Source organism: Canis aureus, chromosome 19 (genome assembly GCF_053574225.1).
Source record: "Canis aureus isolate CA01 chromosome 19, VMU_Caureus_v.1.0, whole genome shotgun sequence".
In the NCBI taxonomy this organism is placed as follows: domain Eukaryota; kingdom Metazoa; phylum Chordata; class Mammalia; order Carnivora; family Canidae; genus Canis; species Canis aureus.
The window spans coordinates 28,153,443-28,179,854 of NC_135629.1; the positions used below are offsets into that span (position 1 = coordinate 28,153,443).

At 45.0% G+C, this 26,412-nt stretch overlaps 1 protein-coding gene across 9 annotated transcripts in view; it reads left to right on the forward strand.

Annotated features, from left to right (window-relative positions):
- PRICKLE2 (prickle planar cell polarity protein 2) overlaps window positions 1-26,412 on the forward strand; it is a 320,980-nt gene that overhangs the window by 253,849 nt on the left and 40,719 nt on the right. For all 9 annotated transcript variants that reach the window (XM_077858179.1, XM_077858181.1, XM_077858180.1 and 6 more), the window contains 5 exons: window positions 9,940-10,053; window positions 13,226-13,363; window positions 16,029-16,232; window positions 19,231-19,417; window positions 24,457-25,332. In XM_077858179.1, coding sequence (XP_077714305.1) covers window positions 9,940-10,053; window positions 13,226-13,363; window positions 16,029-16,232; window positions 19,231-19,417; window positions 24,457-25,332 — 1,519 coding nt within the window. The remainder of the gene's footprint in view (window positions 1-9,939; window positions 10,054-13,225; window positions 13,364-16,028; window positions 16,233-19,230; window positions 19,418-24,456; window positions 25,333-26,412) is intronic.

Sequence of the window (26,412 nt, forward strand, 5' to 3'; positions counted from 1 at the left end):
TATTTTGTGGATACTGACCATATGTTCAACTCAAATCCTTTTTAACTTCAGAAGAGAAAATCAGACACCTGCCAGTACATTAATAACTATTTTTAAATGTTCTTGACTTCTGGATTATGCCCAGGGATTTAAGAAGGAAACAAGAAGAGAGCAAAGGAAAAGATGTATAAAGAAAGGGCAGAGTTTTTGGCATGTGGTTGGAGGGAATATGGAAAGGATTAGCAGAGTGACCTGTAAATATTTTGAAGAATATATCAGGGAAAGTAGATGACTTGGCACACTGTGCTCTTTGCCAGAACCATCAAAGAGAGAGCTAGAGCTGGATGGGTTGTCTTCATGCCCTTTGAAGTAGTCTTTAGGTATTTACAGGCCTCCTAGTGTTTTTACCTTTTTAAAGAAAGTTTGCCAAAGAAACTGATGATATAAGTTTCTGACAGTGGTGTGCTGGAATTGACTGGCCTCACAAGATCCGGTTGATCAGTTTTCAGGAATTCAGTAAGCCAGTTGTTAAATTCAGCCATTTTTTAAACTTAACTTATATTAAAAATAAAGTAATAGATACTCAGAACTTATCCCTTCATAATTAATTTCCTATGTTTCATGGTTATCTGTGTTCTTGGGTTTATTTCATCTGTCATATCCATGTGGTAGAAATACCATATATAATGGATACGACTCGGCATCTCTTCTCGGGCCCACATCCAATGATGTCACATAGGTAGCTAGAAGTCATCCACAGTGGATTGTTTCCACCATGGAAATTGGTTGACAGATGTACCAATTTAGGCATTTGATTTATTGTTCTTTAACACTTTGTAGTATTTTTGTCTGCCTCGGATGGCTCTTGCATTATTTTAATCTTGCATCATGGTGACTTTCGTACTTGTCTTATACACCGTACTCAAATACAACCTCCTTCATCCAGGGGTCATTTGTATGTGTATCCTCTCCCCACAAGGACTGAACTGTTCCTTGCATATAGGAGACTGTCTTGTCAGTCTGCTCAGGTGCCATAATAGAATACCACAGACTGGGTGGTTTCAACAGCACATTTTATTCCTTCACAGTCCTAGATGCAAGAAGTCCAAGATCTAGGTCCCGGAAGGACTGGTTTCTGGTAAGACCTCTCTTGGGCTGCAGGCGACTGCCCTCTGTGTGTCTTCACATGGCTTTTTCTCTGTGCATGTGCACTCCTGGTGTCTCCTCCTCTTCTTATAAGGACATCAGTTCGTTCTGAGTCCAGCCCCACCCTTCTGACCTCATTTAAATGTAATTCTCTTTAAAGGCTCTGTCTCCAAATACAATCACTTTGGGGGTTAGGGCTTCAATGTGTGAACAGGCGGGCACAATTCAATCCACAACACAGGCATTTATGACTTATGAATTTGATTGCTTCAAAGCTAAGAAATAGAGCCTTTGCTGTGTGTCTGCCTCTGCACTAGTTGCATTATACCATTTGAGCCTCATGGCAATACATTAAGGTGAGTATTATTGTCCCCATTTTACAGATGAGACGCTGACTTTATAAGAGATAGAGTAACTTGCCCAACTATGTACAGATGGTGAGTGTTCAATCCGGTATTCAGACCCAAACAATGTGATTCCAGAGTCCAAACACTTAACCACTATAGGAAACTACCATCCTGCTTTTTCCATACATATGTATGTGTATATTTTGTCTAAAGGCAATATTGAAACTGTTACCAAAAAAAAGTAAGCAACTGTTGAAGAATTTTTAGCAGGGCATGTATGCAAATGTGTAGACGTTCTGCAAAGAATGTTTTGGTAAAATTGGGGTAGGGGAGTCTTTATGTAATTGTAGTTTGAAGGGTAAGTGTTTAAACTCCAAGTTCTTTCATTTTGGGACCTCTTCCTTTTTCAAAAGATTTTATTTATTTATTCATGAGAGACACAGCAAGAGAGAAAGAGAAATAAAATAGGCAGAGACCTATTATTTTAGACAGGTAAAATAACTGCCAGGTAATGCTCCAAAATAAATGGAAAGTATTTTCTAACTAAACATTGAAGTTTAATATTCTAATATTCTAAATTTAAAAAACATTTAACTTAAAAGGTTTGGAAAGAGTGAGTGTGTGGAGCTAACAGGCATACAGGCAGAACAACTCATGTGATTTGCAAGTACAGGAGCTACTTAGAACATAATGTGATTATTTTCCTTAATTTGAATAAAGTTGACTCAACTTAAATTCTCTAGCTTCAAAAACACATGGGTGTTGTTTTGGCCCCTTCCTTTTATAGAAACAGTCCCTTTGGGACACTTCGGTGACTCAGTGGTTGAGCATCTGCCTTTGACTCAGGCATGATTCCAGGGTCCTGGGATCGAGTCCCACATCATATTCCCCATAGGGAGTCTGCTTCTCCCTCTGCCTATGTCTCTGCCTGTCTCTCTGTGTCTCTCAGGAATAAATAAATAAAATCTTAAAAAAAAAAAAAAAAGAAAGGAAAGAAACAGTCTCTTGTCAGGTATTCCATTCATCTTTCTAGCTGCTCCTCTATCCCCCTACACCAGGAACCTTCAGTGACAAAGTAGGTGCTTTGATGGGATGAAAGGGAAGCTCTGTGAGTTTGACTCTGGTTCCTCCAGAAACCTCACTTCTCTTACTCCATGTATCTGTCCAAATCCTTTGATAAACCAAAGAGGCAGTAAGGTGAGATTTGAACACAGCATGCATTCACTCAGCAAACGTGTGTTGAGCACCTGCTAGGTATGATACTCATCTGGAGCTATATAGTGAATAAAATACCAGGTAATCACATTCTAGAGGGGAGAGAGAGATAATGAATTAGTACATTATGCATCAGCCAGTGGTAAATTCTTTGAAGAAAAGCAGATTGTTTACCAGTTTCAATGCTACTGACATTTTGAGTCGGACTATTCTTTACTGTAGAAATTATCTTATACATCATAGAAAATTTAGCAGCATCCCCATCCTCAACCAAACATGTGTGCTATACGCCAATAGCACACATGTTTGCACATATACATGCACTCACCCCAGTTGTGACTATGAAAAATGTCTCCAGACATTCCTAAATAACCCCCGCGGGTCAACATTAGACCCATTTGAGAAGCACTGGTCTCGAGAGTAAGAGGTGAAGGTAGCTGATTTATTAAGGTAGGCCTCTCTGATAGGGAAGACCTCTCTGATGAGGTGTCCTTTGGGCAAAGACTGGAGAAAGTGAGGATGGGCATCATGTAAGTATGTGGGGAGAAGAATGTGCCTGGCAAAGAGAATGGCTAGTACAAAGGCCCTGAGGTAAGAGGAACAGCAAGGAGGCTATTGGGAGTAGAACTGAACCACAGGAATATCGTAAGTAATACAATCAGCCAAGGGTTAAGGAGGCATGATCCTGATCTTTCACTAAAGACTTTGCGTTTGGATCAGAGGGGAATGGGAAGTCATGAAAGGTTTTGAGAAGTGACATGACTTGGTTAATATTCAAATAGAGTTGTTCTTGCTGCTGAATAGAGTATCACCTTCAGGGGAACAAAAGGTGAAAGCTGGGATCCAGAAGCAGTCATGGCAATAACCAGTCATGGCTAAATGGTCCTAGAGATGTGTGGAAAAATGACTGGATTCTGAGTATGTTTTAAACCTATGTCCACATGATTTAATGTTGAATCAGACATTGGGTAAAAGAAAAAAAAAAAAAAGCCCTCTGAAATATTCTTTGAAAATACCCCATATGAGCTTTTATTTCTGATTTTTTCATCCTAATCCTATGGGAGCTAAAGCATGATGGAGGCATTGTTTAGGCATTAGGTATTAGACTGCTGTTATTTTCCTACATTACTTCCTGAGTAAACCAATTAAAATTATAATGTGGGTCTCCAGGAGAAAAGGAAAGAAGCCAAACTTGGTACAATTTTACCTCTTAGATGCCACTTAACACCACTTTTCTCCTCTTGCTTGGGTAATGAAATTCTGGCAAGTGGGGACACAGTGAACAAATGGGCCCTTAAAAGCAGCCTATCACCACTTGCTTATAGCTGTAATGCTCCCCAATTGTTCTCAAGGTCTCCATTTTGGAACTAGTGTGCACTTTTCATAAAAACCACCACGTGCCACAAATTCAGGCAGCATATTTCCCTTTTTTATAGTACCTGCCTTCTGAGACCTCAGGCATATTCTAGATATTGCCTTCCTGAATTGAGGTAGATTAACTGAGATTCCAAGCTTCTCAAACTGCAGGAGAGGGAGAGTGTGAAATAAAGGTCCAATCTTCTAGTTAGTTTCTGGGTTAAGAGGGCTTTTAGAAAGCCTTTCAAATGTGTCATCCCACATCAGAGATTACACTTCAGGAGTTTTTACTTTCACCTTATGGAGTCATGTTTGCCTTCCTCTTAAACCAGTGTTTTTCCTGGTGTGGTGTGAGGTATTTATTAAAAATATAGAATTCTGGGCTTTTTTTCAGACTGAGAAGAATGAAAAAGGAGATAATACTTATTGAAGACATCCAATGATTCTGCAGTGTGTTAACATTTGAAAACCATTGCTGTATCATTTAGGAATTGCATTCAGTTCCTAGTAACTGAGACTGTAAATAAAGAAATCATTTATTTCTCTCATTGGTAAAAGAAGTTCAGAGATAGACAGTCCAGAGCTGGTATGGTGCTACATGTTATAATAAAGAACTTCATGGTACAAGATGGCTGCTGAAGCTCCAGCCATTGTTTTTATATTCCAGACAGGAAACAGTAAGAAGGGGAATGGGAAAAAAAAAACAAAACCAAACCAAACAAAAAAACAGCCTTTGCCAACTGCTCAGCCTCCTTTAAAAGAACTCTCCCAGGAGTCACATGGTGTGTGTCATTGGCCAAAATTTATTTGCATGGCCACTCATAGCTACTAGGGAGGTATAAACATATTATTCTAAGCTGGGCACACTGATGCTGTAAGTAGGATTTTGGTATTCTTATTAAGGAAGGAAAGGAAAATAGATGAGTGTAGGCAGCCACATCTGCCATAACTCCCTTACACCATCATTGCATGGTATTGTGTGGAAAGACAGTTCCATTTGGAGTACCTCATTTTTTTTTTTTTTACCTACTGCCAGTTCCTTTTGGACCATATGTTGGTTATTTTCTGAAGAACACCAAAGGAAAACGTGTTCATCATTTATGTGGTCAGTCATAATACTGGGAATCTACTATATCTGGTTTTTAGTTCCTTTTCATCCATCTGCCAGTCTCTTTCTCTCTTGATAAAGAAGGCCAAGAATCCACGAAAAACAAAAGGAGAGGATGAGGAAGCCAAGTCCAAAAACGGCTCTCCCACATTTTAGCTGTGTGATGCTCAGTCTAATGAGTACCATGTACCAAACTCCAGTGTATGGGGAGGGTTCATGAGATACTGTATATAAAAACACTTCTGGCATAAGAGCTGCTCAGTAAATAAATACATTCATTGATTCCTTCCTTCATGTAGAGGGTGAAGGACATTGAACCTGAGATCAAGAAAGTAGAACTCTTTTGTTGGGTTCCCACTCTGAAGAAAACAGGGATGCTTTTGATATGGAAAATGTTCCACCCAGTAATACTTTGCCCTTAGGACTTATCCTTGCCACAGTTGGTGGAATCCGCCTTCTTAGGCATACATGTAGGTGTGGCAAGAGACCCTTGCAAAATTGAGTGAGATCCAACAAGTTCCTTCCCCTTTTCTAGGCCTCCTGGGTCTCCTGGAGAGCATAGGCATACCATCATTTACCCGGCAACCTCACAGGGTTGGCTGTGGAGGGACAGTAGTTGGATGACTCTAAAGCCCTCAAAATATGCTCCCTGGACCACCAGCAGGGGCATCCCATGAGAAGGCGTTACAAATTCGAACCATCGGGCCCTACCGCATGCAGTCCTGCGGAATTAGAAATGTGTCTTAATAAGCCCTCCACGTGGTTCTGATGCAAGCTAAAATTTGAGAACCACTGCTCTCAATTAAGCACTTCACACTTTTTTTTTTAATTAGCACACTTTTCTCTCCGACAGGGAGTCATTTGACTCCCCAGGCCGAAATGCTGTCAAATGTGCAGTTCCTTCTAACAAACCCAGTCTTTCAAACTGGGTGAGGCCTTGCTTTGTAGATTTTATTTGCACACTGACTAAAGTTCTTAAAATCCATGTGACACAGACTGAAGTTCTTGCCAAACCTCGCTGTGGAGAGTGACACCATAAATAAAGGCCTTCAGCTATCTCATTTTCCTGAGCCAGTTGATTGTGTTCAAAATGCTTTTGTTTGGGGGAAATGGACCTCATACAGCTCGACCCAAGGCAGTATCACAGGGCACTTCTACCTGAGTAATGAGTAAATAGAACAAAGTTTCTAGCATATTCCATAGTTCTGCTTTTGGAGAATGATATTCATTATACACAGGAGGAAAAAGTTAATACCGTACCAGGTAATAGGCCGGTAATGGTCATCATTGACAAAATTCTATTGGATTTGATTATTTGCTTGTGAAAATTAATAAGAGAAACATGGCTGGATGAAAATGAGCAATCTGCAGGATTTTCAGGGGTGGTGCCAAATTTAATTTCCGTAGTGCCAGAAAGTATACTAAATATTTTTCCCTTACCGTTGGTTTGCTGACTGTTTGTTTTGGGCTACACAGTAGTTTTATTTTGGAGAACGCCAGAGGAATTTTACATGCAGCAGTTCTGTGTTTAGCCAGAGCCAGACTGGGAATTCAAAAGGGGAATTTCCCCATCGTTCCCATCCCTTTGCTCAAGGAAGAGCTTGGACTCCTCAAGGAGGAGGGAAGACAGGAGGAGACACAGAAACCAAGGGGTGGAAGGACCAATGCAAGTGGTGAAGAACCAACTCATTCCCCTTCCTCAGAGCAAGCTGGATCACCAACCACGTGACACGGGGATGATTTGGGAGGTTGTTAGTTAATCTCAGGTGATTTGGTTTAATAATGGTGCATTTCACTAGGTAAGTTTTTAAGTCATCCACCATACTGTGGACTGCCTCCTGAGGAGTTATTTTTAGTACATTCTATATTCAAGAAATTATGGAATGCTGGTAGTAGAAAGGACATGTTTTCTGCGGCATTGATCATTAGGCTTGAGTTATAAAAGGCAACACAAGATGACCCAGGCAGGAAGGATGGAGTTATGTTCTTGAAGAGTAGCCACTGCCTCTGTTGACATAAGAATTCTAAGTCTTTAGGACGGACTTCAGCGTGCCAGGGTATTTATTTAGCTCACCGTCCCTGGAGGTCTCCAGTCACAGTCGCCTCTGCTTTCACCCAGTCCTGACATGTTGGGACTCCTTTATCGCCAGTCTCAAAACAGGGTGGGACTTCTACAATCCACTCAGCAGGTGCGGACCTTGCCCGAGATGGGGTAAGCAGGGGCCTTCTCTGGCAACTTCAAAACTGAGCCAAGTGAGTCAGTCTAGGATGGACACAACGTGAAGTTGTGTAAGTTCAGGTGCTAAGGGAAACCTTAAGCTCTGAGAAGCTAAGGAACAGGTCTGCAGAGGAAGAAGATTAGGGCAGAGATGAGAGGACACTGGGCATAGAGATATAAGAATCCCTTACCAGTCACCTTCCAGCAGCAGGTCCCATTTCCTCATGAGGCCCCACTGTACTGCTGGGTTTCTCAAGAGAACGCCCACATCTTTATAAGAATCTGCCTTTTTTTTTCCCCCTCTAAAATCAAACTAGCTTAAATAACTTTTTTTTTCCTTGCCGCCTTCTTTCTCAGACAAAGGCTATTGGGGGCCTCCAGGCTTGGTCTCACTCTGCAACCTAACAGTATTTCTCTATTTCTCAAAATGGTGGGGAGGCCAGGAAAATCTGGATTGTTCCCTTGGGAGCATGCAGGCCAGATAATAGACTCACTGCTATGTGTTCATGGTTTTGATTGTCATTGAGGGCCAAGTGCTTAGACTTCACTCTGATTTAATTGCCACAGTCCTGTGATGAGGATTCTGAGAGGTTATAGAACTCGCTCAGGAACACAGAGATGGGAAGTGACAGAGCCAAGAATTGGGGTTCAGGAGGAGCTGGCCAAGCTGCAGAGGAGACAAGGAAGATTCCAACCAGGCTCAGCTGTGGCCGGTGTCAGCAAAGGCTTGGCTCAAAGTGCTGAGTCACTAGGACTCTCAGGGATGCCTGTGCTCTGGGCAGTGAAGAGGGATGTGTGAGTCATGTAGGGCAACGCAGGGGAGGGTCCATCGTGTTCAAATTGGAGTCTACTATCAAGCATCTGCGGTGATTTCTCTTCTTATTAGCATCTGTCCCTGAGGTTCTGTCAGTGGAGTGGGTGTTGTGAGAAGGACAAAGGGACATTGCCCCGAGGCTTTGCTACAAGCCATCTCTCAGCTTGGGAGGTGAGGCCCATTCCCCAAGACACAGGCCTCTGCTTTCTGCCTGCACTTACCTGCTATTGTGTATACGATGCACGGATTCCTCTGAGTACAAAATGGTGGGTCAGTCTCTGATGGGTCCATGGCCAGCATCTAATCAATCCCAAACGAACTCGGGATCTGGGCTTTCATTTCTTCTGGGAGAGAGTGCTGGTAACCTGTGGGCTGCTTTCAAAACCCGGAGCCCTTCCTTCCCATCCCAGAATGTGGCTTCCTGCCAGGTGCCTCTAGGGAGGGGTTGAGGGCCCTGTCTTGAGAAAGCCAGCTAGTCTAAGACAAGCAGTCTGTTTATGGTTGCCTCTGGGCTTTGCCTAAGACAGTAATATGCACACGATGGTGAATGGTTACAGTCATTTGTTACGAAAATAAAGGTGGCTTTCACATTGTTTTAAGGCCTTGTCATTGCAAAGCGTTTCCCTCCCCTCCCCTTTTAAAAGTTATGATTTAGTTTCTGGAGATCAGAGTAGACCAAGCTTTTGTAGCTCTGTGCTCCAGCATACCCAAAACATGTCCAGGGCTTCCTAAACTCAAGGGAATTAGACCAAGTTTGTAGAGTGGAACAAATTTGATGAATTTAGAGCCACAAGTCTTCTGTCTTCTGTGTCTTGTTGAATGAATGCCTTGTTTCGCAAGAGCTGGTCATGATGCTAAGAGATAGCTGAAAAGAATTTTCCATGATGTCATCTGAGCTTGTGGGATTTGTGTGTGTGTGTGTGTGTGTGTGCATGCGCGCGCACCTCTCCTGGATAATAGCATACCTTCTGTTTTGGCCAGTTTTTCCTGACCCTAGTTTTGCATACAGCCGGATAGTAGAATGTCTATTTTCTCTTCTCAGGCAAAATTAGTTGCTTTCCCAAATCTTTGTTAGAGTTGAATGAACCCCAGAAAGTGTGAGAATATATCCTAACAGCTGTCAATGGGAGCATTCTAGAATGTGCAAAAATACATTGATGGCAAGTTTTAATTACATGCTCGGTATCCCAGATGTGGTGACTCTCTCTTCTGACAGATGTGAAATGCTACCTGCCCTTCCAAAGTGCTCAAAACCTAGAGGGCTTTTAACGTAGGTGGAGGCTGAGGGACCCAGCAGCTCACCGAGTGCCAAAGCCTGGCTCTGACCCCAGTGCGAGGCAGGCACTGACACATCCCTTTGGCTAGGGAGGCACGGTGCGTGCCTGCATGCCAGAGACACAGACAAAATGGTAAAGTTGCTCTCTCTCTCTGGGGGGGAGCCTGCCGACAAAGCCCTACCCTTGGGTCCACCCACCTATTTGCTGAATTCTCTTTTTCTAGGAGAGTTTGCTGGCTTTGTTTTTTCCCTTACAAGAGGGGGAAAGCCCCGGGATATGGGTGATTTGCCCCACTCTTTATTCAAAAATGAATTTGGCTGCTTGTAGTGAGAAATGCATATGCCCTTGAGCTTCAGAAGGGTGGAAACAGCGGGGAAGTACACTGTGTCCTGCTGCCGGAATCGTCTTCCTAGGGGGGCTGGGAATGGGCAAGTGATTTGACGAATGGGCAAACAATCCATGTGCTTTCTATCCTTCAGGTTCACCAGTACTACAGCTGTCTTCCAGAAGAGAAGGTTCCTTATGTCAACAGTCCTGGAGAGAAACTACGGATCAAGCAGCTACTACATCAGCTGCCGCCACATGACAATGAGGTAAAGGGCTAGTGGGACTTTATGAAGCCATTTCTTCGAAGGTTCTGTGAATTGTTACCTACTTCAAAATCAGAATGCTGCGGTCAGTGAGATCTCTCAAGAAAAACTCTGGCCATTCATTTTAGACTTTTGCTTCCTTAATTAGAGATAAAAGAAACTGCCCAACACTTTCTGGAGAGTGTTACTGAAAAGCAGATCTCATTATGGACTGGATTCACCTCTATGCCTGGCACTACTAGCTGTTCTGGGGTATCCAGGGAGCACTAAAAGTTAAAAGCTCAAGCCCAGGTTTTTCCCTAGTTGAAGAAGAACGTGCTGGTGGCTGGAGTCCCTTAACTGATTGCAATTCCCTGGGCCAGTTCAAGCCCTGCAAAAACGGTGGGATTCTCTGGAATTCTCAGCATTGTTTCATTGTTAAGTAAGTGTGTAAGTTTTCCACGTTATGCTGAAGTAGAAATCACATGTCCAAATTTACAGCTCTGAATGTCTGTGTTTTTGTCGTTTAAAGGCCAACTTTGGGGACGCCTGGCCGGCTCAGTGGTTGAGTGTTTGCCTTCGGCTCAGGGGGTGATCCCAGAGTCCTGGGATCGAGTCCCACGTCGGGCTCCCTGCATGGAGCCTGCTTCTCCCTCTGCCTGTGTCTCTGCCTCTCTCTCTCTCTCTCTCTCTCTCATGAATAAATAAAATATTTAAAAAATAAATAAATAAAATAAAAAATAAAGGCCAACTTTGCAGGGTCACCATTTGTGGAAGGATGGCTTACAGGCTGTCCTTTTTTCCTGAACCTAGATAAAAGGCACTATAATAAGTAGGCATTTCTTATCTTTGAAGTCAAATTGCTCATGAAGGGAAATCCATGAATACATTTTTAAAAGATCATCCAGCTTGAGGGACCTAGGTTTTAAACTAGAAATTAATTTTTAAGTATCTGTCTTTTAAAATTAGTCCTCCTCTAGAATTCAATTGTCCACTTAACCGATTGCATTTTAAACAATTTTAAATTGAAAGGAGAAATAAACCCCTTTAGAGAGCCTGGACCCAGCTTTCTACCCACTGCTCCCACCCACAAGCTGGGCTCTCTGGGGAAATGAGTAGGTGCTATTTTAGTCTTTATCTTCCCATATTCAGATCAAAAGGGATAATTCAAAAGCTTCAAAGATAAATTTGAGTAAGTGAAGCAAAAGCTTTACTAAAACTAAAGCAAGTCCCTAGAAAGAGAACCACAATTTCCTGTCGCCCATTTCTGACTTCATAAAACAAATACAAACAATGTTTTCTCCTTTAAAGCTGAGAGCAAGCACTGTAACCCGATGCTCAGCTAACTAATTTGGAAGTGAAAATGCGGGTTTTTACAAGCAAGAGGGGAGTGCCTTTCTTTAAAAGCACATCCATAAAATGTCAGTGGTGTAACCATATATTCTGGGCTAGTCAGGTCACAGTGGTGCTCGCAGGGACATCCACACAAGAACTTTCTTTTAACACTTTTTTACTTGATAGAGCAAGGTGATCTGTTCTCTGCTTTTAATGACTTATTCTATTTACAGTTAAATGTGGTTTTATGAAAAGAGACCATTCAAACTCCTTCTTCCTGTTGGTGAGAATTCCTTACATGTGACCCAATGGGCAGATTTTGCCCACTTGACATGGCCCTTTTGAGGACAAAGAGTGATTCTAAAGTCAATATCTAATCATTTGCTCTTTCACCCAGATGAAACAACTGAGACACAGACAGCTGCACTGCTTTTCCAGCTAGGATGCAATGCAACAGTCTTGGTCCAAAAGTTTCCCACTAACTGTCATACAACCATCTGAACATTTCACCTAACTTTCCGCAGTTCAGATTATTCAAAAGTAGACAGAAAGTGGGACTAGATCCACGTTTCCCAAAGTGTGGCAGACACAGAACTTTGAGTGGTACCTAGACATGGCCATAAGTGAAAGTGAGCCAAGTAATGAGAGAATCACCCCCTTTTAAATTGAGCACTGGGTGTTATTCTATATGTTGGCAAATTGAACACCAATAAAAAAATAAATTTATGAAAAATAAATAAATAAATTGTGCTTCATTCTTTGAGGATTGAGTGGTTGAATAAGCCCCAGGGGGTGGGGGGGGGGGTGGGGGGTTGGATTTCAGTTTGGGCTAGCAGTTTTCTGACACCAGTCTCCACTTTTCAGTAACCACATTAAGAATCTCCATTTCAGGATCTCCCTTGAACAGAAGTAGCTAAAATCTAACAACATGATTTTGTTCTCACACTGTTTCGCTTTATGGTCACGTTCTGGGTTTTGTAGGTGATACTGACTTTTAATTTATAGTCATAATATACTTTCTTTTTAGTAAATGTATTCAGGTTTTAAAAAGTGAGACCAATTTAAAGACAGTAATAAGTAAATAATAGTGTAAGACTATGGTAGACTTTCCGTGGTATGTGTTAATAAGAGGAGAGACTGGGAAATGCTGGATTTGAGTGTCTATAGTGTCCCTCCCTTAACTCTGTGAGTTTTTGTGTTGAACAAGAAGGAAAAGATCTTACGAAAGTTGATGGATTAGCCAGTGGGCAGCCCTTCCCTCCTGCACACAGATAAACATGCAGGGACTTCTGGGAAACAGCACGCATACCTCTGGACCAACCCCTCCACCTCAAGACTTTGGTTCCCCATTTTCCCAAAATGAGGTAGGAGGACAGGAACTCTGAGCCCTCTGACAGCTGTTCTGGCTCGCTGGCCTGGAGCCATCCTTTGGTGTCAAGGATCACTGACATGGACACATGGAGGTGAATATATTAGGACCCCACAATCCATTTGAAGATCCACATCATTTTTAAAGTAGGAAAAAGCCCCAGATCTTGACTAGCACCAGAGCTGCCCTACATGATGTGGATCTTAATGGGATAGTAGAGCAGGGCAGTAAGGATGAGGGACAATTACAGAATCTTTAGCCTTCTCGTGACTTGGGCTCTGGACTTTGGAGCCTTTGGTAAGTTCTTTTGGCCATCAGCCATCTCAGGTAGAGACTCACTTTGACCAGCCCCGAGCCTGCTGGTGGGACAGTGCAGGGCAGTGCTGTAAAACTGAATAGGAGCATGCTTAAGGAGAAAACTCTGGCATGGGCTTCAGAAATCCCACGGAGCAAGGGCAACATCTTCCGTGACTCACCTCTGTGTCTATTCAGGTTCGATATTGCAACTCCCTGGATGAGGAAGAGAAGAGGGAGCTAAAGCTCTTCAGCAACCAGAGAAAACGTGAAAACTTGGGTCGAGGGAATGTCAGGCCCTTCCCAGTCACGATGACAGGGGCTATCTGTGAACAGGTGAGAATGGATTCCAGGGAAGGGGGAGGGATGGCTCTGGCATCCTCTTACGCATTCGTTCATTCAATAGGTGTTGTAGTGAGTGCCTACTATGGGCCGGGCACAGTTCTAGCTCTTGGGGATACATTGGTGAACAAAAGATTTGAAGGCTCATTTTACCCTTTTAAGGGTAGTGAGATCCTACCTGAGGGGAGTGGGTGCCATTCGGTGGCCCTCTTTGGAGATTTCAGAGGGATGGGATGAGAAGGTTCAGGTGGGTGGAATGGAGAAGCTACTTAACAGGGCAGCCACAGCACCAGAGAGTTGGCAGTGGAGTCTTCACTCTCAATACTCACCCTTGAGATGCAAGTGGTCAGCAGTTAAGATGTGAGATTTGGGGGAAAAGAGAAAAGGAGAGGGGCTCCTGGGTAGCTCAGTGGGTTGGACAGCTGATTCTTGGTTTCAGCTCAGGTCGTGATCTTAGGGTCTTGGGATGGAGCCCTGCATCTGGCTCTATGCTCAGCAGGAGTGTGCTTGAGGATTCTTCCTCCTTTTCCCTTTGCCATACCTCCCTCCTTCCCCACCCAAATAAACAAATAGATAAATCTTTGAAAAATATGAGGCACCTGGGTGATCTAGTCAGTTAAGCATCCAACCCTTGGTTTCAGATCAGATCATGATCTCGGGTTGTGAGATCAAGCCCTATGTCAGGCTCCCTGCTCAGTGTGGAATCTGCTTGAGTTCCTCTCTCCCTCCGCCACTGTCCCTCTTCCCAGCACACTCTCTTCTTTCTAAAATAAAGAAACAAACCTTTAAAGAAATGCTAATAGCAGTTTTTAAAATAAAGATATAAGATTCAGTGTCCTTACATCAGGAATTCTAACACTCTGAGATGGGTCTCCTGGGACCAGCCCAGCTCGACTCTCCTAAGGAAAAAGGAAGGTTGGGCATCATTTCATGAGCAGGTATCAAAAGTCGTGTAGAATAGTGACAAGAGCACCGAGGCAGTAAAGTTTAACTCCTGTTTCTGCCAGATGACCTTGACCATGTTATTTTCCCTCCATTTTGTCATCTGCAAAATGCAGGTGATAAATGTCTACATCATGGAACTAAGGTGAGGATTATATGGGATCCTGTATTGTTAAAGGAACTAAGCAAGGAGGCCATTACACTGAGGTAGGTGTCTCTGATATCTTCATAGCTACTTAAGCAAACCAAAACCAAGCCAAAGGCAATGTCTTAGTATTGAGAAAAATGACAATACAAATGACAATACAAACAATGTCTCCCTTAAGACAATAGGCAACCAGCCTTTCTCAAATAAGGCAACTGCTTAAGCTACAGCCAGTTAAATAATGTCCCTGCTTTGCATCCCCATCTTCTGTAAGAACCTCTCTGCTCACTCCAGATAGGTAGAGCCCTCCTTACCAAGTAAACTCTTGCAAATTTTAATATGCCTCAGTTTACGTTTTAGCGCTGTACATATCCCAGGTCTACTAATGGTCTAAAAGGCAAGGGTAGTACTTTCTGTAACAGTGTCTTTCTTCTGTCTGGTCACTACCACAGATGAGCTCCCCGAGACTGTTGCATGAGACCTTTACTTCATTTCCTGTGAAATGTTTAATCCCACATGATGGCCATGACATGGGAAAGGTTTGGAAGTATCTTTTCTACGCTGCAGACATTGTCCCCAGAGCCAGCCACTCACACAGGGCCAAGGAACTAGACCCTCGGCCCCTGAAGGTCAAGGCCGATGCCATGGTCAGCAGAGAGCCTTTCCCTGGACCTCCCAGCTCACACTTTACTCCTCCCTCCAAGGCCCAACCTCAGCCATAACATGGGATATCAGAGATACCGCCTTGTACCTTTTTGGAACAGAAGCGAGAAGATAGGAGAGGTGGGAGGAAGAAGTCCTTCCCCTAGTGTGGCCTTAGACCTGGTGCTTTTGCAGTCAAGACTAGGTAAACAGGGATGCTTGGGTGGCTCAGCGGTTGAGCATCTGCCTTCGGTTCAGGTCGCGATCCCAGGGTCCTGGGATGGAGTCCTACGTTGGGCTCCCCACAGGGAGCCTGCTTCTCCCTCTGCCTATGTCTCTGCCTCTCTGTCTCTCCTGAATAAATAAACATCTTTAAAAAAATAAATAAATAAATAAAAAGACTAGATAAATAGACGTTAGATACAACAGATTGAAAGCATGCCTAAAAGGCTTTGGAGAAATCATTAAAGTACTTTTATGAACCCACTCCCTGCTCCACTCCCTGTCCCCCTCTTGTACCCCCACCCCCACCCCTGAAACCTACTGCTTGTGGCATTCAACTTGGCTGTGCCTCCGAATGGAGTTGGGAGCTCCTAGGAGATACAGACACCTTCTCCACTTGTCAGCTTGCCTCCGGCTGCAGAGCTCCTGTGTGTCATTGTGCCAAAGGAGCTTTTCTTTCTTTCCCAACTTGTCATGCCTGATTTTCCCAGTCGCTTCATCTTGGTCTTATTCGCAAGGAAGGGGTGTGGGAAGGAGGGCAAGCGAACCCTGCACGGCCACGTGCATAAAGCAGGTGGCATGGTGACTAGCTTGAGAATAAGAGTGCAGTAACCCGCTCTTGGGGGGCTGTGGGGGTCTTAGAGCCTTTGCGCGTGGCCCTGAGAGAAGGGACCGGCGTGCGGACTGACGTGTCTGTTTGCCTTGCAGTGCGGAGGCCAGATTAACGGCGGGGACATCGCTGTGTTTGCGTCGCGCGCCGGCCACGGTGTTTGCTGGCACCCACCGTGCTTCATATGCACTGTCTGCAACGAGCTGCTGGTGGACTTGATCTACTTCTACCAAGATGGGAAGATATACTGTGGCAGGCACCACGCCGAGTGCCTGAAGCCGCGCTGCGCAGCCTGCGACGAGGTCAGAGCACACTGCATGGGGCTCCCAGCAAGGCCCATCGCCCCTCGCTTCTGCCAGAGGCAACACTTGGTCCTGTGCTGTCTTTGCTGCACAGAAGAAAACCATAGGCCACTCCACCTTCTTATATTAGAGCCTTGCAAGAGAAGCCCCACCCATCCCCGGTTGCTAGCATGTCCAAAAGTCCCAGTGTCCTGGGCATCCAGGTAGGAAGGCAGTTTCTGTAGCTGAGGAGAGTCTCTGGCACTGGGGCAGTTACAAACTCTCAAAGCAGCTTGAGATTTCAGCCCGAGTCCCAGAGAGTAATCAATCATTGATAACTGTGGGGCACTTAAGTCTTAAAATAGTTCCGAATCCTAAGCTTCAATAGGACAAACCTGGTTTGAGAAGAGAGACATTTGGTGGCACTATTTAGTGTTCCCATAATTTACAAGCGTTCTGATGGGGATTGAGGAGGCAGGTGCATACTCCCTGGTCTGAGAGGTACTTGAATTTGCGACTCCAGGTCAGACAGTAGACTAGAACATAAAGCCTGTGCCTGGTGTTTCTCCCACCAGGGGCACATCCAGATATGATCTGTAAGCTGCAAGTACAGAAAACCTGCTTTGGCTTCAAAAGTTTGGAGCTTATATTTCTATAAAAAAATCTTTTTTTTCAAGTTTGGAGGAGAAAGGAGAGTATTCTAAACCTGACCACTTTTATGGGAATAATTTAGGAAAGATCTTGGATAGGGGTTTCCTCCTGCACAGAATAGAGTTCTGATTGTCTGCCCCTGCCTCTGCAAACAGCAGTATGGGCTTCTGGAAGCAGGACTCCCCCTTTTCATCCATAGCCCACTCCTGCCTGCCTTGGAGGGGTTCCCTCTTCTAGGAAGAAGTTGAGCAGCCTTAAGGAATCTGTATTCTAATGCTAATGGTGGTGTTTCTAGAGAGACCCTCTAGATGGGTATTTGGGAAAATGAATTCAGGTCCACCTGAATTCAGGTGGCCACTTTACCTTCACGCCTCAGTTTCTACTTCTGGAAAGGAGGGCTCCTCATGCTTTATGTTATCTAATGGCAGATAGAGCATGATGATTGAAGTGTTTTGAAATTTTTGTTTATTGAGACGTAATTCACCTAGCATAAGGCTCACCTTTGTTAGGTGTCTCCAATTTGGTGGATTTTAGTATATTCACAGTTTTGCATCTCTCACTGCTGTCTAATCCCAGGACATTTTCATTACCCCAAAAGAAACTTTGTATCTATTTACAGTCATTTCCCTTCTCCCCCTTCCTGGCAGCCACTAATCTCTTCTCTGCATGTTTTCAAATATTCTGGACATTTTACATAAGTGGAATCAGACAACGTGTGATCTTTTGTGTCTGACCACTTTCATTTAGCCTAAGGTTTTCAGAGTTAATATGTCATAGTGTATCAATACGTTATTCTTTCCAAAGGCTGAATAATATTCAGTTGTGCGTATAGATCCCATTTGGTTGAGCCATTTGTCAGGTGAGAGACATTTAAAGTTCTTTCCACTTTTTGAGTATTATGATCAGTGCTGCTATGAACATTCATATGCAGGTTTTTGCATGGACTTATATTTTTAGTTTTCTTGAGTTTATCTGTAGGAGGTGAATTGTTGGGTCATGTGGCATTTCTGTGTTTAACTTTTGAGGCAATGCAGACTTTCTTTCAGAGAAGCTATACCATTTTATATTCCCTCTCACTGAAGAAGTTTCCACATTGTGGTTTTGATATGCATGTCCTAATGAGTAATAACGTTGAGTATCTTTTCATGTGTTTGTTGGCTTTTTGTGTATCTTCTGTTTTGGAGAATGGTGTATTCAAATCCTTTGCCTGTTTTGTTTTTTTTTTTAATTGGGTGATTTTTCTTTTTATTGTGGGGCTACTAGTATATTCTGGATATTAGCTCCTTATCTGATACATGCTTTGCAACTTTTTCCTCCCACTTTGTGGTTACATTTTCACTTTCTTGATGTCTTTTGAAGTTTTAATTCTGATGAAGTCTAATTTATCTGTTTTTTTTTTTCTTTCGTTGCTCACATTTGTGGTGTCTTAGCTAAGAAATCATTGCTTAATCCAGGTCCTGAAGATTTATATTTGTGTTTTCTTTTAAGCACTTTATAGTATTTGGCTCTTTAGGTCTCTGATCTCTTTTGAATTAATTTTTGTGTACAGCTCGGATTCGTTCTTTTGCATGTGGTTATCCAGCTGTCCCAGCCACATTTGTTGAAAAGACTGTTGTTTCCCCATTGAATGTCCTTGGCATCTTTGTTGATAATCAGTTGGCCATAAATGTTTGGGTTTGTTTCTGGACTTTCAGTTCTCTTCTATTGATCTATACGTCTGTTTTTATACCAGGACCACACTGCCCTGATTACTATAGTTTGTAGTAAGCTTTGAAGTCTGTGCTTTGAAATTTTAAAGACTATATTAGAGGTCAAAAACACAAGTGCTTCTGAGGGCAAGGCAGGTTTTGTACATGAAGGTGACTCATTTTAAGACAACAGTGAGTGTTGAAAAATATGACCAAATTGGAGAACTCACCACTCATCTGGAAGCAGCAGCAATCCTTCTCAACTACTGTGTTTTCGACAAAGAAACCAGGATTCAAGGTGTTAATATGACATTTCCTATTTTTAAAAAGATTGTGCATCAGCCAAGTAAAACATGTATGTGTTTCCAAAGTGCCCATGAGCTGTCAGTTTCTGGTCTTGCTTTATCTTCTTCAGGGTAGATTATTTCTTTTGTTAAAATGTAGTTCAATTAATATCTGGCCGGGCCAAAAACTGAGGTTAATTGTGCTTGGGGCAAATCATAATATGTAAACGGATATAGATCTGGAATACTCATAGACATAGAGATTTTTGTTAATAATTGGTGGGAAGGACCTGCTTTCCTATCCTTCTAGTTTGGGGCCCCTATAGCTGTTTTCTTTTTGAGTGCGTTCTCAGGGCTGGGTCTTAAACACTCATCATTTGGCTTCCCCATCTCCAGATCATCTTTGCAGATGAATGCACAGAAGCCGAGGGACGCCACTGGCACATGAAACACTTCTGCTGCTTTGAGTGCGAGACCGTGCTTGGTGGCCAGCGCTACATCATGAAAGAGGGAAGGCCCTACTGTTGTCACTGCTTCGAGTCCTTGTATGCAGAATACTGCGACACCTGTGCCCAACACATAGGTGAGGCAGCGCTTGGTGCTTGACTCAGTCCAACTTAGTGTCTGATATAGTTAGAAGCCCTTTGGCCAACTCATACTGGCTGAAGCCAACAGGGGAATTTCTTGGCTCCTGTTACTGGAAAGGCCAAGGAGTATTCTTGCTTCAGGTAGGGATGGCTCAAGGGTTTAGACAAAGTCTGAGGGTTTTTTGTGTCAGCTCTGCTTGCCTTCTATTTCCATTGCTAAAAAGGAAGCTGTCTTCACATGCTGGCTAAGAGGACTCCCCACTTATACATAATCTTAGCACTCACATTCTCAAAAGGAATGGGGCCATGTCTGTTCTGGTATCTAAATCAGTTCCTTCCAGTAGGAATCTTATCATCCCTGGTTTGGTCATGTCTTGCATCCTGGAAAAAAGAGAATAGGGTATTTTGGTTGGTCTGCCGGCATCATAACCCTCACCTCCCACCCCGAAATAGGGTTATGTGATATACAGCCCCACTACTGAGTGGACAAGGAGAGGTCTCAGAAGGAAACTATGAGGGAAAATATAAGCAGATGTCTTCCACATCTTGGAAAACTTGAGGATCAGTGGAGGGAGGAACCAAAATAGCCCTCTTGGTAGGAAGAGGTAGTCAAGAAAACCAAATGGTTTCTGGCAAGCATGTCTTTAAAAAAAAACAGCAAAAGCTGACCCAGCCAAATACAAAGCAAGAGAACCTGAAATAGCTTATAAGCTCTCAACTCCCCAAATAAGCAGCAGATCTGAGATGGTGGAAATCATTTCCCTTTTACAAATAACCGATTTGTTCAACCCTTCAGTGCTATTCCAAATCATGCTGCATCTGTGGCTTCTTCATTCAACTTGCCTGTTCTGGCACCTTGAGAATGAGCCACCCTTTAAAAAGGAAAAGAAAGAGTTGGCAGGGGATGAACGTCTGTGAGACCAGCAGCCTGCTCTTTGCTATGGCTTGTGTTCTTCCAAGAAATCTGCTCAGAAGCTGCCAGCTTCTTACCTCTAGAGGGAAGATGGGGAGATAATCAGTCTGGGAGCCCATTTTGCCCCACTTCAAAGATTTTATCAGGAACAGAAAGAGGTGACTTTGTCTCCTTGCTTCATCAGAAGTGATATTAATCAAATGAAAACCTGGCTAGTAATGTGGAGAGCTTTGTGAGCCGATGAAAATCACAGCTTTATGGACTAGGCACCTACTATGTGTTCAGTGGTCGTTTGTCATTGGGAAGTCTGTCCCACAGACTCTGGCCTGCTTCTGCGAGGTCTTTCCGAGCTGGGATCCCCACGGGCCCGGAGTTCACCATTGCTATGCAGCAGTATTATCCAGCAGTATTCCCTGCTGGGGGCCTGGGTGATGTGCAGATCCACTTTCCTCTGAAGGCCTCACTCTCTCACCGCCTGATACCTCAACCAAGGGCCCAGCAGCTTTCATTTCTCACAAGATTGAAACAGTGAAACAGACCTGCTCTGATGGTAAGAGTTAGGAGACAGGGAGATGATGTGGACAGGTGGCTGGCCATGTGAGGAAGGACAGGATGGGCTGTGTCAGGGGAGAGCAGTGAAGCTTTCAGACCCAGTGCTGCTCACCCTGGATTCTGGTCTGCCAGCAGGTGCCGAGCGCACAGATAGTTAACCTGCAGCCATGACACCTCCTTCTCACTGGTGTTGCTGTTTCTTCTGTTCCTTTCCATTGAGGCTTAAAAGCCTCTCCAGAAACCACCACTTAGAATTTTTGCTCACCAACTTGGAAGAGAGAAAATATGTCTGTCACCACAGCATGCCTCCCTCAGAAGGCCCCTCTGTTTTCTTCTCTTTCTCCTTCTAGCTATTCGAGACTTTGATTGGCGTTCCCTCCTCCTCCCACTTAAATCCATAAAAAGGCATCAATGTTTTACCAGAAAAGGGGACCTCCATGGCCTGCAGTATTATCGTTGCTGTAGTTAAAATACAGCCCCGGATATTTTTTTTCTCCTCAATCTACTTTTCTGTGAAACCTAATTTTCCTGCAACAGTGAAAGGGTGTGTTCTGTATATCATGCATACCACCATCTCCTGGTGCTTTGCTCTGACCATATTATACAAATATTGCATATTTATACAGCCGCCCAGAGTGGACTCTGCATCAGGCAGCCGTTGCTAGGGCAACGGTACTTTTGCCTGCGCGCAGCAGAGTAAACAGTCCTATAAACAGACTGAAGCTAGAGCAGCAGTAGACACACACACCCTCCGAGGAGGGCTTACAGGGCTTAGAGGGGGGAATTAAAAAGGAACGCTTAGATGTAGAACAGCAGAGCCCTTTTCCAGATGTTTCGAGTTCAGGACTAGTTCAGAGGACTATCTGACATCAGGGATGTTTATCAGGGACCACAAATGGCTCACTGCCTGTTGAGCCATTTTGTCCCCTTCTTCCTCTCTGCTCGCCCCAGCCCAGCCTTCTGCAAGACCCTTTCTCCAGAACTGGGCTCCTGCTGCCCCATCTGAGCACACGTCCTCACAGAAGCAGGGAGAGGCAGCTGGCAAGGGCCCATACGGGAACTAGGCTTCCTGTGTGCCTCTGACAACCAGCCGGTGAGGCTGCAGCTGCTTGGGATGCAGGGCAGCCCAGGGTGTGAGCACAGCCTGCCGCAGGGGAGGGCAGGGAAGACCCAGCCAGCCTTTCTTGGACCACGTCCAGGCCATGGCCCTCAGTACAGAGAGGAAGACGTTAGGCATTAGGACCTAACAAAAATAGAAGAAGAGCACTGGGGATGGCTAGCAAATGCAGGCCCAAGTACCCTCTGCAGATTAACTCACAACAACCCTGTGAAGTCACAACTATTATTATCTCCAGTCCCCTACAGAGGGGACTGAGGCAGAGAAACGAAGCCGCTTGCTTAGGGTCACACAGCTGCAGAGCCAAGATTGGAAGCTCAGCAGATGGGCTTCAGCTGGGATGAGATGGGAACCTTGTTTCCTCTGACTCCTCAGGAACTCCTGAAGCGTCACTCCTAACCACAACAGGGCTCTGCCCCCATGTGCGGCCTGCCCTGTGCACTCCTAGAAGCCAGGGGAGAAAGCATGGATGGAGCGGTGGCTCTGGGTCCTGTCTCCAGCCCCGCCCCGCCAGTGCTCACCCCTCCTGGGAATGCCCTGTTGAAAGGGACTAGATCCCCACAGTGGCCATTCTGCCTTGGAGTGCCTTCATGGCTGCTCCTGTCCCTCTAAAACTCCCCTCTTACTCCCTAGGGCCAGATTCTCAAATAAAAACAGAGACCTCTTAGTTTGGGGTGGAGCTCAGAGGGGAGGAAAGGTCCTGTGCCTCTCTCTTCCAGTGCTCCAGGGACCTGAAGGTAGGCGGCAGAGAACACAGAAGGCCAGGACCACTGCTTTGCCTTTTTGCCCTTTATTCTTGCCTTTCTCTTTTTCTGGGTAGAGATTGCTTTCCTGTTTCTTACTGACCACCTCTCTAGACACGTCTCTCAAAGTTATTTCTGGAAAGTCCAAGGCTCAGGACTGTCAGCCACTAAAGGTGAAGGTTTACATTAGTACTTCCTTTCCTTTCTGAGAAGGTTTTTATTATCAAAAATCAGGAGTCTTGCAAAGGTCCCCTTCCATCCTACAGTAATTGCATGAGACTGAACACCCCACAGGCTCTCCTCACAGGTAGGGGACCCCAATGTGTCCAGACTTCCATTCTGCCAATTTAGTAACTGCTGTCAAAATAGAGCCTCCCTACGTCACACTCTTAGCAATTGTCCCAGGGAACTCTCCCACTGGTCTAGTGCAAGCTATGTACCCAACCTCTGAAGCAGTCACTAGGGTGGAAGATACAGTTTTTTTACTGGCCAGTGCTAGGTCCCAGGCATGGCTTTAGGCTTGCCCAAAGCTCATGGTCCAAAGCTGGCAAGAAGATGGCGTCCCACGGGAAGATGAAGTCCTAGAACCAGCAGGGGGTGGAAGAGATGCCAAGAAGCAAGAGCACTTGGGCCTCTGGGCGGTTCCTGCAGGGCAGGTGTAACAAGATAATGCAAACCAGGACAGCCTTGGCATGGGGAGGAAATGTGTTTCTTCCTTCCCTGGCGACATGAAACAAAGGGTGTGCGTGCTTATGGAGGGTGTCTTTGATGAACCACACCCAAGTTTTTCCTTACTGAGTGTCGAAATCCACTTTTTTCTTTTCCACGGAACTGTTACGGTGATTTCTTCATCGGAATGGCCTATACTGGTATGGGATTCAGTTCATCCAGTCAATATATAAAGAGCCCCTCTGATGCATCAGGCCATGTTCCTGGACATGCCACAGAAAACTAATGACTCTGTTGTCCTAGAGCTTCACTTCTGGTGGGGGAGAGAATTAATAAGCAGATGCACCTGTGTAGTGGTGCAATGTCAAGCAGTATTCATGCTGTGAAGAAAGTACAGCAGGTCAGGGTGAAGAATGGGGAGTGTATGCTATCAGATGTACAGAAAGACGTCTCCAAGGAGTTGGTGTTTGAGCGGATCCCCAAGTAGAGTGAAAGAGAAAATGTCAGATTCGACAGGTACGGGCCAGACTTCCGAATACAGATCTCACCTGTGATTCTTAGTTGTATTGAGTTAGGCAAGTTTTTGAACCCTCCTGAACCTCTGTTTTTTCATCTGAGAATTGGAAATAATATTAGAAACCTACCTCATATGGTGAAGGAACTAAATGACTTTACATATATGCAAAGGAAGCACTTGAAGCAGTGTTTTCTCCTGTGTTAGTATCAATATTGTTACTTTGTCTGGAGGATTTTGTCCCAGGCAGAAGGATTCATGCGCAGGCCATTTGATCTAGGTTTTTTTTTTTTTTTTTTTTTTCCCTGCTCAGAGCAAATGAGTTAAGAAGCAGCTGAGTGGTAGAACAAGGGGGCTCTCATAAGAGGACATGAGGACCATTTATATGAGGTCCTGATTATTGATTTATTGTTATTTTATTCTGTTCTGTTTGGAATCCTGGGCCAAACCAGGATGCTATGTGTTTCACATCATAATACAGGGCTCTAAGCAGTTGTCAGCCTCTTCCATGTCTTTTCTGTCCCCAGGGATTGACCAGGGTCAGATGACCTACGACGGCCAACACTGGCATGCCACCGAGACCTGTTTCTGCTGTGCTCACTGCAAGAAATCCCTCCTGGGGCGGCCATTCCTCCCAAAGCAGGGCCAGATATTCTGCTCGCGGGCCTGCAGTGCCGGGGAGGACCCCAACGGCTCTGACTCATCTGATTCGGCTTTCCAGAACGCCAGGGCCAAGGAGTCCCGGCGCAGTGCCAAAATCGGCAAGAACAAGGGCAAGGCAGAGGAGCCCATGCTGAACCAGCACAGCCAGCTGCAGGTGAGTTCCAACCGGCTGTCGGCCGACGTGGACCCCCTGTCGCTGCAGATGGACCTGCTCAGCTTGTCCAGCCAGACGCCCAGCCTCAACCGGGACCCCATTTGGAGGAGCCGGGATGAGCCCTACCATTATGGGAACAAGATGGAGCAGAACCAGTCCCAGAGTCCTCTGCAGCTTCTCAGCCAGTGCAACATCAGAACGTCCTACAGTCCGGGAGGGCAGGGGGCCGGGGCCCAGTCCGACATGTGGGGCAAGCACTTCAGCAACCCCAAAAGGAGCTCATCACTGGCCATGAAGGGGCACGGTGGTAGCTTCATGAAGGAATGCCGAGAGGACTATTACCCTGGAAGGTTGAGATCCCAGGAGAGCTACAGCGATATGTCCAGTCAGAGCTTCAGTGAAACCCGAGGCAACATCCCAGTCCCCAAATATGAGGAGGAGGAAGAGGAGGAGGAAGGAGGCATATCCACTCAGCAGTGTCGGACCCGCCATCCGATCAGTTCCCTGAAATATACTGAGAACATGACGCCCACCGAGCAGACCCCTCCAGGCTCCATGGAATCACTGGCCCTGTCTAATGCCACAGGTAGGTTCTGTTCACCTGGAAAGCAGAAAGCAAGAGGTAATAATTTCTGGGTGACCTAATGCTGGTTGTCAGGACTTTCATGTTGTTCCTGCCATGTGCCTTCCTCCGACAGGTTGTCTAAGAGGGGAACCCCAATTTCAGATGGCTTCTCTCTTTGAATCGCACTCCCTATAAGCAGGGCCTGAGACAGGGTTGAGGATGCCTATGACACATTCAGTGCATGCTCCCAGGGAAGGGGACTGAGAGAGATAGGCCAGGGTTGGGGGAGGAGCCAACTGGGTCTGGAATCTAACCTCAGCCTGACCTCACAGGAGGCTCTGGAGGATGGGCTGCATCATACAGTTGGCTCACTCTTTCAACAAAGGGGCTGACGTCTCACACCACCGTGTCTGTCAGTCACCGGCTCTGAGCTACTAGAGAGCAGCTTTGGGACAAGGTTGTGGATATGGGCGGGGGGCATGGCAGGTGCTATTGGCCAAAGATAACATTCAGGAGAAGAGGCAGCTGTGAGCTGGAGGCAGTACTCACAAAACTGAGTAGTGCTTGAGACACCAGAGCACCCATGACAGCTTCCAAAGCTGTTCTGAACCCCAGTATCTCATTAGGGAGCTCATTTTAATGTGTAAGATGTTCTCAAAAGAAATGTAGATAGACAAGAGAAGGCAGGCAAGCTGAAAAGGACCCAAGTGGGGAGAGAGAGAGAGAAACAATCCAGAGCCTGCCTTCTCCAGCCAAATTGTCCAGCTGGTTTGCATGCATGTGAAGACGGCTGTAGATAATCTCTAAGATGGTGCTGCACAGCATGGAGCCTGAGGATGGAAGCTAGCTGCAGTCTGCAGTGAGATGGGTACTAAAAATGACAATGTTTAGGAACTCTTGAAACAATTTGACACTGCTGCAATGTCCAGGTGCACGCTCGATGGGCTCCGGTCCAGGTACTGACCAGTCAGGGTCTTGTACAACCCATGAGTAAGTTGTATGTGGCATGTGCTGTGTGTCACTCAGGCTCAGGAGGGTCTCATATTTGTCCACAGTGGATTGAAAATTAAAAACAGGTCCTTCGCCATGGATAGCTGAGAA